This window comes from Diplotaxodon limnothrissa, linkage group LG8 (assembly GCF_057381915.1).
Source record: "Diplotaxodon limnothrissa isolate DT_005_m linkage group LG8, D_limnothrissa_male_GT1.1, whole genome shotgun sequence".
Lineage (NCBI taxonomy): Eukaryota > Metazoa > Chordata > Actinopteri > Cichliformes > Cichlidae > Diplotaxodon > Diplotaxodon limnothrissa.
This window is the reverse complement of record NC_140603.1, coordinates 15,958,881-15,972,843: the sequence shown is the minus strand read 5'-3', so window position 1 is coordinate 15,972,843 and position 13,963 is coordinate 15,958,881. Positions and strand designations below refer to the sequence as shown.

General features: G+C 38.7%; 1 protein-coding gene across 2 annotated transcripts in view; it reads left to right on the top strand.

Moving 5' to 3' along the window:
* Positions 1 to 8,387, top strand: part of LOC146626604 (integrin alpha-M-like) — a 42,517-nt gene extending 34,130 nt beyond the window's left edge. The window contains exons 29-30 of one of the 2 annotated variants that reach the window (XM_085361377.1): positions 7,417 to 7,527; positions 8,295 to 8,387. In XM_085361377.1, coding sequence (XP_085217503.1) covers positions 7,417 to 7,527; positions 8,295 to 8,387 — 204 coding nt within the window. The remainder of the gene's footprint in view (positions 1 to 7,416; positions 7,528 to 8,294) is intronic. The other variant, XM_085361376.1, reaches the window with a different exon arrangement.
* Positions 8,388 to 13,963: the final 5,576 nt, after the last annotated feature.

Below are 13,963 nucleotides of genomic sequence, written 5' to 3'. Positions count from 1 at the left end.
GGGAAACAACAAACTAAGACCTCACAGAGAGACACAGGGAGATCCACACAGCATGAGGGACAACGCAACACTGACTCAGAGAAACACAGGGTTTAAATACACTGGGAAGTAACGAGGGGAATGAGACACAGAAGGAGAGCACAGCTGGGGGAAATAAGAACTGACGAGACAAGGAAGCGTAAACTGAACACATTCGCATAAGACACGGACCTTCAACGTAAAACAGGAAGTATGACACAGAGACGCGAACTAGACTAGGGGAGACACCAACTAAGAAACACATAGACATAAACCATATCGCAGAGGACTCTAAGAACCGAAAGACACAGAGGGGAACTCAAACATGCAGACACAGACTTACACAGAACAGAGGGGACACAGAGAAACATGAAGGGCAAGGGATCGAAACTAGAAACCATAGAATAACTCACACAAGTACAATAATACAAACATCACAAAGAACTAAAAACGCTGGGTCAGGAGACCCAGGACCGTGACAGTAACCTAGCAAAGAATTTCATACAGGCCGCCCACTCATCTCCTTGTATGTGTAAAAAAATAACCCTTAGTGAAAAAAAGCATCGCGCCCGTATTCAAAAATTTAGCGTCCCAAATAATTTTATTCAAACACCCTGATGAGGTATTTTGGTTTTGTGAGTTTTTCTTCATTTTTTGAGCTACTTTTACAACAGGTTTTCTCATTAGCAGAAAAAGCTCAATAGACAGAAAAACAGAAACCCTAAAAGAAAACGGCCTTGTTTTACGCACACCAAGGAGGAGTCAACAACCCCTCTAATCAATATTAGTATTTCTATTGCTTGTAACCTAGCAAAGAATTTCATACAGGCTGGAAAAAAGCATCATATTCAGAACTCGGTCCTACTTAAACAATTAAAACAATTTCTCTCTCAGATGAGTTATTTTGGTTTTGTGAGGTAAAGAGTTTTTCTTCATTTTTTAGAAGTAATTTTACAACAGGTTTTCTCATTACCAGACAATGCTCAATAGACAGAAAATGGCCTTGTTTTACGCACACCGCGGGTCAATAAGATCTGTTCATCCCGGTCAATTACCTCCGAGAGCTTGGGATGCTTCAACTTCCTCCGTCAGGTACCAAAAGCGTATGAGAAAAACCCCAGAGAACTTATTATTTTTTTAAAAGAGAGAGAGAAAGAGAGAGTGAATCGATCAAACTTTTCTACAACATGTTATACCACTCCAGGTCGGGAGAGGCTATATAGCATGGACCGGTCGGATGACTACGCCAGATGGAAGCATGACCGGAAGCGTGGCAGGGACTTTCCCTTTGACCTTCATCCTGCTCCATGATCAACCCTTAAATGTTTCCTCAATATTGCTGTAATGTAACGACAAAGTTAGTTTTTTAAGATCAGACAGGGGTCCAGTCCTAAAACATTCCTTACACATTCCCACAGACTTGAGTTGTCACCGAATTTGCATCTGTGGCACAAATAAGCTTCAGGGACTGAAGTGTTTTTTAGAACCGACCTTTGGAGGCCTTTGACACTTGGACGTTGGCTTAATTTTTACCCAAAGAGAAATTTGACCCTTGGAAACTAATATCAGATAAACAAAAACAAAAACATGATACTGTTTAGGTGTGGTGAACAGTAACCACTTACCTCAACTTTGATGTTTTGTTTTCTCAGCCATTTTTTCTGCAAAGAAATAAACATGTTACAAGGCCAGATATGGACAGTTTCGACACAACGCACATTGCAGAGTAGGGGTGGGTTTTGATAATCAATTTATCGATTAAAATCAATTCTGACTTGGATAACGTGATATCCATTCATTAAAATTCTGAGTCAATTTTTTTATATTAATTTATCTTGCCCGAAATGCCAGAATCTCAGGTTAAACCTCACAAAATTTCAACAACCACCAAACAGCTAAAACGGTAAATGAGAGAAGGTACACAGATTCTGCACAAAGAGGTAAACACAAAGCGCGACCCGCCGACAGATCAGAATCAGTGAGTTGTCGCCTTTCTCACCTGACGGCACCGTGTCCGTGCTGTCGGGTGAGAAACGACGGCACCGTCAGCTGATTCCGATGTTTCGGCGGGTCGGCGCTTTGTGTTCACCTCCTTTTTGCGCTGATTCTAAAGCTGTTAGTTTTATCTCTCCCCAAACAATATTGACCGAACCAGCAACAAAAGAAGATCCAAACTACGCTTCACAAAAACATTGTCATGAATTCACTCTTACTTCTGCTGTTTTGCTTCCACCACAATAAAATCACACTTCATGCACAGCTCTCGCTCTCTCTGTGTATACTTCAAGAACAGTTTCCCGTCTAAAAATCTGTTTTCTGCATTATTCGCTTGCTTGTTACGCACAAGTCTACCGTTGTTTACAACAACCTTTTTTGCGCCACGGACTGGTTTATGGCCGACAATATTTTCATGGACCGGCCTTTAAGGTGTCGCGGATAAATACAACAAAATAAAACTAGTACCGGTACCGAAAAAAAGAAAATTTATTCATAACACGAAAAGACCAAGGAAAACCGAGTAAACAATAAAAACGATAACAAAATAACGCTGAAAACCGATAAAAACCCTGAAAAATATACATTTCACGCTTGAGCCTCAACTCTCGTGGCCCGGTACCAAACGACTCACGGACCAGTACCGGTCCAAGGCCCGGGGGTTGGGGACCGCTGGTTTACAGCGCTGTCAGCCGCTGTTTTTTTTTCCTTTTACTTACTTCCGGAAAGAAAGCCTATTTTCTGCTGTTCAATAGGCTTCTGAACAAATGTAAACTTAAAGTAAAGAGCGGTGATAAACTTCCTGACTTAGCGGTGGGTTCAAAGGGCACAATTGTCCTATTGAGGTAAGTCCAACATTGTCCAGTCATGCACTGTTTTTGTCTATGGCAATTCTACAATTTAAAAAAAAATGCAACCTTAGTGAAAGCTTTGGTCATGATGAACACCACACGTTTTTATATGACATAACATCAAGTTGATCATAAATTATGGAATAATTCATGATAAGAGGTTTCAAGTTTTTTTTAAATAAATACATATACAGAGAAAAAGGGTATTTATCAAATTATATTACCCATAGTTTATTTGTTAAAATTCTTGCTGACCATTAGAAAAATATTTTTTTCTGGTTAATTTACCACTTGATTTAAAATGCTCTTCTCATTACAGAAGCAATAAATGTAGTTGGTTAAACACCTCGAATAACAGCCTGGGTTTGGTTCAGATCTCAAAATGAAATGTGAAATGCATAACAGTAGCCTTATTCTAACAAATAATTTCCATTGAGAAATGGAAATGCATTTAATACCCCAAATGCTGGAGATTTCATAACACACTGTATAATTTAGCACTGCTAACATGATGGACTAGTTATCAAATCAAATCAAATCACTTTTATTGTCACATCACATGTGCAGGTACACTGGTACAGTACATGTGAGTGAAATTCTTGAGTGCGAGCTTCACAAGCAACAGAGGTGTGCAAAGTACAATAACACAAGCAAAATATTGTCACGGCTGCCGAGGCGAGCCGCGTGGAATAAATGAGGATCCAATCGCAGGCAGTCGTAGAGAAGTGAAGGTGATTTATTGAACACAAAAAGAATGTGGACAAACAGCAAACGGGGCTCGAACTAAACTAAACTGGGAAACAACTAAACTACAGAGCACAAACCTGAATGAAAACGAGCAGAGGAGGATGACGATGAACAGCAGGGGGAAGACACGGTGGATACACAGACTGACACTGAGTAATACAGACGAACCGGCAACAGGCAGGAAAACACACAGGGCTTAAATACACACACCAGTAATCAGGGGATGAGAGACAAGAGGGCAACACAGCTGGGAGGAATCTGGGCTGACGGGACAGGGGAAACGTAAACTGATCACACTCACATATGACACGGACCTTCACAATAAAACAGGAAACTCAGACACATGGAACCAGACAAGACATTGAACTAAACAGACAGATTCACAAACAGATGGGGTGACACCATAGACAGACAGATACAGACGCAGACTCAGAGGCAGACCGAATATAACACAGAACCTAAACAATCATCTAGAAAATGATAACAAACTAAAAGCGCTGGGTCACCGACCCAGGACCATGACAAATATAAGAATGGCTAAATCTGAGAATTATATGAATAAATATATGCACAATATAAGAGTGTATGCATATTACTGAATGTGTATAGTAAATATTAGGGGTGAAACAATACGATATTGAACCGTTCGATACAGTGCTTTCGGTTCGGTACGCATATGTATCGAACAATACAAAATTTTTAATTTATTTTATCAACTTTTCTTCTGACGATGCTGTCTGTGTTGAGCGCTCAGTGGATCTGCGCTCGACAGTGCAGCCTAGGTGGAGTAATCGAACGCAGATTCACTGAGTGCAAGGCAAGCTAGCGAGACAGAAGTTAAGCTTGCAACATGGCAAATTGAACCTCCCCCACCCTAATTCAGATATGGCGTTTGGAACCATTTTGGTATTCTTGTGACGTATGACCCTGAAGGTAAGCGCGTCATGGACAAAAGTAAAATGGTGCGTTGGATGTGTCACCCAATGCTCAGTTACATTGGTGGGAACTAGTGCGTTACCGCAGTTTGCTCGTTAACGTGTTGGCCGTCCAGCCCCACGCACAGGGCGATCCGCGGTTGCTCATTAACGGAGATTTGCCGTGTTGTCAGCAGGAAACAACAAGAACAGTCTGGATCAGTCATTGTTGACTTAAGAAAGAAAAAGTGTTCAACTGTAAAATTCCTTATTGAGGTAAAACCCAATAACAGCAACAGAAAAAAATAATACAACCAGTAAAGTTCAATTTCCATTTAGTTTTTAAGAGTCCTACTACAAACCTAACATTGCTTTCTTCTCGCAGGCCTGTCCAGAAGATGCTCTCAATGCACTGTCCAATGAGGTTAAATTCATGCTTGATGGTTTGCCCTCAAACACAAATCTTAGGCCAAGTCTTGCCCCGCAGGCTCAAACAACAACTATTTATCCTATAAGTAACCTTATTAACTGAAGTAAAGAGATGGCTTTAGTTTGATCTTACTTACTTTGTCCTTGGGTAAGACACTTCACCCGTTGCCTACTGGTGGTGGTCAGAGGGCCCGGTGGCGCCAGTGTCCGGCAGCCTCACCTCTGTCAGTGCGCCCCAGGGTGGCTGTGGCTACAATGTAGCTTGCCATCACCAGTGTGTGAATGTGTGTGTGAATGGGTGGATGACTGGTTGTGTAAAGCGCTTTGGGGTCCTTAGGGACTAGTAAAGCGCTATACAAATACAGGCCATTTTATTCTTACCGTGCGATTGACCAATACCTTTTGGAGAGGAAAAACCATAGTTAGAAAAAGTGTCAGTGGCTTTATCTATATTGTGCTATTTAGTCTGAAAATAATATAAAAACCTTTTACATCATGCTTTCTTTCACAGTTGGAGTTTGAGATCAACTGTGGCACTGACAACAAATGTGTTGACAAGCTGAAAGTAGATTTTGGCTTCACCAGGTGAGGCACAGTTACAAAATTAGAGCTGTTATGTCAAAGAGTACAATAAAATTGACTACAGTGTGCACAGTTTATTAGTCTATATTATCTTGTCTTTCAAATTTCAATTCCTGAAGATAAATAAACCTTGACGTGAACAGAAAAAGAAAAAACTAGCTTTTCTTAGAACATGTTGTAAGTGGCATGTTTTATTTACTTCTCACTTAAATTTAAATAATACACCATCACTAATAGTAAAACTGATGAAACATTCAGTTGTTCTTTGGATTTTGTGCTAATAAGCAAATTGGCACATTAACTTAGTAAATTCCTATAATAAAAATGCCACCCCACATAACATAACCATTGTTACCATTCTAGTAATGAGCTCAAAGCTATACTACACTATATTACTGTGAGATCACTTAGTAGTAAGTTAAATGGTAGTAGTCTTGCTTTGTTACGCACTTTATTCTCGCCCTTCTTCATATGCTGACAGATCCTCAGAGGTTAAAGTGGGCATTGATGAGCTTTTGAATGTCACAGTCACAGTGGAGAACAGCGGGGAAAACTCCTACAACAGCCGTGTTATTCTCACGTACCCAGCTGGACTCTTATACAGGAAGTTCACCATTCAACAGGTAAGGTATCAGGATCAAGTCTGTATCAGTTCATCATTGATCTGCCGCTCTCCCAGTGCATCCAGCAGTCATTTTATTTTATAATAAAGGGAAGAATTGAGTGCAGCCCCTTGGACAGTGAAGATGGTTTATCGCGAGGAAGGACAGACTGCACTATTAACAAGCCAATTTTCAAGAGCAAAACTAAGGTTTGCTTCTTTATCTCATTGGTACAGAACATCTTTTATCATTTTTGGTCTATAATTTTTTTTTATAGTTTAAAGACAAAGAGGACAAATTCTCATATCTCTCAATTAAGGCTTCCTACATTGTCACCTATGGGATTGACACCACCAATCAACTTGAGAGGAAGATCTTTGTCACTGAAAATGCCACGAGGTACTCTTCCTTTAGTCCAGGTATTGCTCGTTTATGCCATAGCCCTACATAAACAATAAAACTAATTTCAAAAATAATAATATTTATATAATGTTTTGAATATGTCTGTTTAGCTCCCTCAGCTACAACAATTTCACATTTGGAACAAATAATTTGCAGAAACCAGTCCAACAATCAATCAAGGTAAAATTGAACTTCCATCTGTATCTTTAAAAGTTCATTGTGTGATTTAGACGTAACTGTAATGCTTGGTTGCTCTTTTCTTTATCTGTTTAGGTTACAAATGATATCAGGGCACTTCATTTTACTGTCATGATCAGGCTTCCAGTGAAGCTTGGTGAAAAAGACATTTGGGTGGATTTGAGCAGCCTACAGGTAAAATATATTTCTGAAGATTTACTTCAAAAATGTCTAAGGATGGATATATGTGTTAAATTAGGAGCAATGAAACTTCAGAAATCTGTATTTCAGATTTCAGACTGTCAAAGTGAAAATGATGAAGCACCAAGTGTCAAAGATTTTGTTCCAAAGATACAAAAGGATAAAGTGGTGGTAAGTATGCTTCTGCACTTTAGCTACTTATCTGTTTAAACTGAACCATGTTATAGATTCTTAAAGTAACATTAAAGTGGATGAGAAACTTGTTTCATTCAGTTCTTAAATCACCCACAGGACTGCTCTGTAGCCATGTGCAGAGTGTTCAAGTGCAGCACATTTATGGGAAGACTGCAGAGTAGGACATACGAAATCTAGCACTGCTACCTTTCAACAGGGTCTAAAAACAATCCTCCTGTTCGCAAGGTGATTACACATTACTTTCTCTTTTTTGGGTCATAAAGAGCTTGAATGTCATCCACATTCTGCTTCCTCATCTTTCAGATTGAGGCAGAAGTAGAAATGTATCCTGAGCCAGATTCTACAAAGGTGATCATTGGAGGATCCCTGGGAGGGCTGGCTTTTCTCGCTTTACTCACTGCTGGCCTGTATAAGGTAAACCTTTTAATGAATTCCACAGTTTTAAAACTTTTTTTATAGAACATGTCCAGTGAAGAAATAGTTTAAAAGTCATTACATTCACTCATGTCACTTATTTTCAGTAATGTTTGTTACAACAATTGTCACGGCTGATGGAAGGTATGGACTCAAGCGCGGAGCTCTGGGTTGAAGCAGACAGTGCGTTTATTTACAGTGCGTGAAAGATAGTCCTTAAACATCAATATCTCCAATAATTGTCCTTTTTTTCTCAGTTCCCAGAAGTGGTGAAGGTGAGTTTTCCCGTGAGGTCTGTGTGCGCTCCTTCCGTGTGAGCTCCTCCTCCCGAAAACACCAGTGAATCCTTTACTCCACTCCTCCGTCCCGTACTTCTCCAATCTGAAAGTCGAGCAAACACAACAATGGATGAGAAGGCTTGCCTGGCCACGCGGGTGACAAGATCACGCGCACACTTAGCTACCGAGCTCCGAGTACAATCCAGCGTCGACTGCCGTCTGGACACATCGTTAAATACCTCCGTCTAGTGAGGGAAGATTAGCGGCAGCTGGAGCCGAAGATTACACTTCCGGGTCAGAGATCGGCCTTTCTCACTCTCTCGGAGACGCCGTTCCTCGGCAGCCAGACCCGCAGAGTAGGGAGGGAGAGAGAAAGAGAGGAGGGCATACACACATCACAAACAAACAAGCAGGTCGTCCGGGAAGACCGTCCGACCGTGACAACAATTGGTAAATTTTTGTATTTTTTTTTTTTTTTTGCACTCCTAGGCTGGGTTTTTCAAGAGTAAATACAAACAGATGATAAATGAAAATCCAGAAGATGATCCAGGGACTGATGCCCGTGCAGCCCCAGCAGAATAATAAAGATCATATTTGTAGTTGTAGTTGTGTTTGTGGGAACCGTTTGTGAAAGCAGCAACTTGGTGCTTTTCACTGATATTAGCGTCACTACGGTAAACCCAGACAAGATGCCACATGCAAATCTTGGCAAAGACAGACAGTAAACAGCGCGGGGGAAAAAAGCAAAACAGTGACAAGAACCCAAATACCCAATAAAATGTTTGTTTTCTGTACATCTATATGTCTCTAGAGCTCCATCACACTCACTCACTTTCTCTGCTCTCAACCATCCTTTGTCTTTACTTACCGAATACTGCAGGAGCATCCAACTCCAGGCCTCGAGGGCGGGTTTTAAATGTGTCCTTGATCCAACACGGCTGATTCAAATGGCTAAATTACCTCCTCAACATGTCCTGAAGTTCTCCAGAGGCTTGGTAATGAACTAATCATGTGATTCAGGTGTGTTGACCCAGGGTGGGATCTAAAACCTGCAGGACACCGACCCTGGAGGCCTGGACTTGCCCACCCCCTTGAATACTGTAATTACCCTAACTCACAGAAAAACACTGCTTTCAGGAAGCGTTAGAATTCTTTCAATTGAGCAAATGATTCAAGAGTTATGGGAGTTACAGATGTTAAAAAAAACAAAAACAAAAACAAAAACATTGCAAAACACCTGCCCGACGCCAGTGACAGGTTAGGCTTTATAGGGTTAAACAAATTGTATCTGAAATCACTCTCTCCCTTACAATCAAGATAAATTTCACATTGTACCTTCCAAATATATTGGTGACTTTGTCTTTGCAAAGTTATATTATATTTCAAAAGTTGTCTTACACTTTCTCTGCAATTCCAGCAAACATTGTACTTTTTTTATTTCATAGTGAAAATAATTTTCATGTACCTTAACTAAATAGATGTGTTTAAAAGCACCTAGCTGGCTTAAAAAACCAAACTTGTTTAATGTGACTTGCTAAATTCAAGAATAAATCACAAGATATAGATTTTTTAAGCTTTCTGCTTTTAATTTGCATTTTAAAAATCCTTTTATTATTTGCAATATGTGAATAGAATATTCATAAGCATAAGCATACAGTCCCTTGCAAGTGCTGATATTAGGTTTTTCTTCAGTTTAACTTTAGTATGAACAATTTTTTGAATAATATGAATGGAGGTTTATGAAGAATGTTGACAGCTGTCAGTTTTACATTTCAGTCCAATAACTACATCAAACCAATCACAAACAATAACCAAGAAGAGTATGTTATTACCCAAAAGTCACTGAGCTGTATTTTCCACAGAAATGCTCTTTCTTTTCTTTCTTTCTTTCTTTTTTTTTTATTTTACAAAGGATTTAGCTCTGTGTGTGGAATATTGCAATACCTGGAATTTGTTAGCAACATGTATAACAAGTAGGTAAATTAGCTTGGTTCTTTTTTTTTTTTTTTTTTTTTTTTGTGTCCCGTTTGGATCTTTAGCCATCAGAATTGTTGTCTTAAGGCCAAGAAAGATGCCAAGTGGATTTATTTTACCAAGTGGATCATCATGGCCTTGCCATATTGGTCCATTTGATTGACCTTTATTATAATTATGAATTTATTTTATTTTCAGTTGCTACAAACGGGACAGACATGACTGGGGGATAGGACAGGGAGAAAGAATGAAAGAAAGAGAGGGAGAGAAAGAGAGAAATTAGCTTGGTTCTATTGAAACAGAACATAACCTTTGGCTCACCAAGTCAAACTGCACATTGCATGCCTTTCATTTTCCCTCTGATGTTGATTAAATATGATTTTTGTCCTTTGAATGTATTGTATTGTATATTGTGTACAATGGTCCCACAAGATTGGAATTCGGTGAACTGAAATACTAATAATATCTAAAAGCATCTATTTTAAAAGCATCTTTATATATTAAAACAAAAAATCAACTTTTTTTTTTTTTTGTAAAATGTTGTGTATAGTAGAAAAGTTGCAAGCTTATCCCTCTCAGTCTTTAGTACTTTCTTTAAATAGTCGATAAATATATGCTGTTTCTAGCTCCAAGACCATGAAGAAGGCAAGCATAGCCCCTCATAAGTATGCTTAAATTCTGGTGACTCTGGAGGTATAGAGTAAGTATTCGATTGCAGCAGCTATTCTATAGTTTTTCAAGTTTTGTGAGAACAAAGGACTGTCCTAATGCTCTCTTGTATGTCACAGACATTTGTGTTTTGTGAGTGTATAACATTCTCACTGCGTACTTGTCAGTGAATCCTTGGATATAAGTAGGAAGTATTTAAGTAAGTATGACACCTCAATTATGTCTCAGACTGTGTATCAAATCAAAAGTGACTGAACATGGGCCTTTAGATGGATGTCTCAGAGTCAGGTAAAGTCAGTATGTCAGTACTGACACGCACACTGAAAATAAATATTGATTCATCCAGCAAGGACAAGTATAAGGTAGTCCCTGAAGTGGAAATTACCTTGGCACACTGATGATTCCAAGTATGTGTCTCTTTGTTCTGTATTCCATCCACTGATGAGAGGCTTTTTAATTTCCAGACTGTTCATCCATAAACCAATGGATGCACGGTCTTCATTTCAGTTTTATTTATTTATCATGAATTCAAAACAACAGTTGCCTCAAGCACATGATACTGTAAGGTAAGGACCCCACAGTAATACAGAAAAAACCACAACAATTAGATCACCCCCTATGAGCAAGCATTTTTGTAAGACTGGGAAATGGAAGAACTGCTTTATTCTATATAGTTTTAGCATATCAGTTACTTTCATCCACATTTGGTGGACAAAAAAGGGGGGAGGAGAAAATTAAATACAGTTGAAAACAAAATCATTACCCCCACCCCCTATGAATTTTAATGGTTTTGTTAAAAATTTCCCAATTGCTTTCATAAGGGATTTTAAATATAGCATTCCCCATCATAATTTATTATTAGGACCCTGAAAAACTGACATTTTTATTCAGTCAAAACTGCTGATGTGCAATGATGTGCTTTGTAATGCTCAAATCTTATAAAATCAAGTTAAGACTAGGAGTCATCTTCCAATTTACACACACACACACACAGTTATGGTATGCATTGCCACTTCAGAGAATATCATACCCAAAATTAACAAAATTAGTTTAGACTTGAGAAAAAGAATGTTGATGATAAAGCAACATATCTAATATAGGCCTATTTGACCAACTCATGCTGCATGCATAATAAAGAATAAGCAAATTATCAGATTTTCTGACTTACAGGAACTGGATGAGAGTGCAAAGGAAGTCAGGCAAAATTACCCTTTTTATTTTTAGGCTTCTTGTAAGGAGGTTGCTTTAAAGGATCATCTGCTGATTTCATCAAACAAGCATGAAATGAAAACCATGCAAATTCTTTTATATGCATACTATAAACTGGAAATTGATTCTCTATAATCATATTTCTTATGTACAACTGAAAGGGACAAAAATTGAGTATCATCTGAGTAAAATCGTCTATCAATTTATTTTCACTACAGTCAACAAGAACTGAAGTTATTTGGTTAGTTATTTTTTTATTATTATTATTTATAATTGAAAATAACTTCATATGGGAGCAAAAAAAACTCTCCGGAATACTTGCTGTAAGTGCTATTAGTGTTTATTTTTTTAAAAAAGGACTGGATTCCCCCCCCCCCCCCCACACACACACACACACACAAACCTGTCAATACTCTCAGCCTACATAGGACTTCCTCTGATTGTATATGTGTAAATGTATGGGATCAGTCTATCACTGTTAATGAGGTACATACCACTTGGACTGGCAGTGCTATTACTGAAAATACAGTCACTTGAGCCAGCTGTCTAGTTAATCTCAAATTCCCTTTTGTCTAAAACATTTTCAAAAAGTAGTTGTAAAACGGCTAACTGATCTTCTGCAGGGGAGTGGTTTATTTGCTTTATTCAATTGATGGAAGTACAGAAATACAGTACAAGCAGCTCCATGATCTTCAGCTTCCAGGCTCTGCACCTCCCAGTTTGGATTTGTAAGACAGACACTCTCTCTACTTTTAAGACTAGGCATAACACTTTATTTTTTGATCCAACATAGTTTTAGAGATAAATTCAATTCAATTCTTTATTTATTTGTCACATGTAGTTATAGCTGGTACAACATACAGTGAAATGTTTTTCCTGGCTAAAAAAGTACTCCCCCCGACTGTGCAGACATGCTAAAAAGGATTTTACATAAACTAAAAAAAAGGGGGGGGGAAAGAAACAAAAGTTAAAAAGTAAAAAATAATATAAAAAACAATGTAAAAGTCCATATGTTTGTGCTTATAAGTATATATCCATGACGTGCAGGATATTGTACTGTAATAATTTAAATGAAAAAACTATAAAAATATACATTATTTACATAGTACAGATATATATATAATAAGGTACGGATAAGGTTCAGAGAGAAAAGTAAAATGCAAATTATGTACTGTGTGTGAGATTGTCCATCATGTCATCCGGTTTGTGTTTTGGTTGAGGAGTCTCACTGTTTGTGGGTAAAAACTCCTCCTGAACCTTTCTGTTCTTGTTTTCAGGCTACAGAGGCGCTTTCCTGACCTCAGTAGCCTGAACAGTTTGTGGGCGGGATGGCTGGAGTCCCTAATGATCCTGATGGCCCTGGATCTGCACCTTTCAGCATAGATGTCCTGCAGTGCTGGTAAAGATGTTCCCATAGTGCGTTCAGCTGTGCGCACAACCCTCTGCAGGGCTTTCTGTTGCTGTACTGTGCAGTTCCCGTACCACACCATGATGTTGTTGCACAGGATGCTCTCAATGATAAATCGGATAGCCTGGGCTTCCCACGATGGAATTGTTTTTATTCATGCACCTATTTTTACTATATGCATTTATACACCACAGATAAGCAGTAGTTGTTATAAATCTTTGACCCTCTTCCACAGATTGGCTTTCTTCCAGTCTCACTCTCTTCACACAGGCTCAGTGAGGGGCAGCCATCTGTCAGATGGTTCATTAATTGAAACATTTAATTAGCTTTGAGAAGTCACTGTATAACTTCTGCATTTTTATTCTATGTCAGCAGAATTATTACCTCACTTCGTTTGTCAAATAAAATTGACTGGATAGTTTGGTGCAATCTCAGCATTGTAAGATGTGAAAAAATATACTTCAAGGCTTCTTCTTCTTCTTTTCACAAAAATGGCCTCCTCCCCATTCAAACCAGCAGTTCGATAAGTTAACATTTATTTTCACAGACAACTAGTCACAAAGCGTTGTACACAAAACAAAATAAATCAGCAAAGTACAGTGGCTTGCAAAAGTATTCGGCCCCCTTGAACTTTCCCACAGTTTGTCACATTAAAGCCACGAACATGAATCAATTTTAGTGGAACGAAAATCATACATGATTCCAAACATTTTTTACAAATAAATAACTGAAAAGTGGGGGTGTGCGTAATTATTCAGCCCCCTTTGGTCTGAGTGCAGTCAGTTGCCCTGATGAGTGCTAATGACTAAATAGAGTGCAACTGCGTGTAATCTAATGTCAGTACAAATGCAGCTGCTCTGTGACGGCCTCAGAGGTTGTCTAAGAGAATATTGGGAGC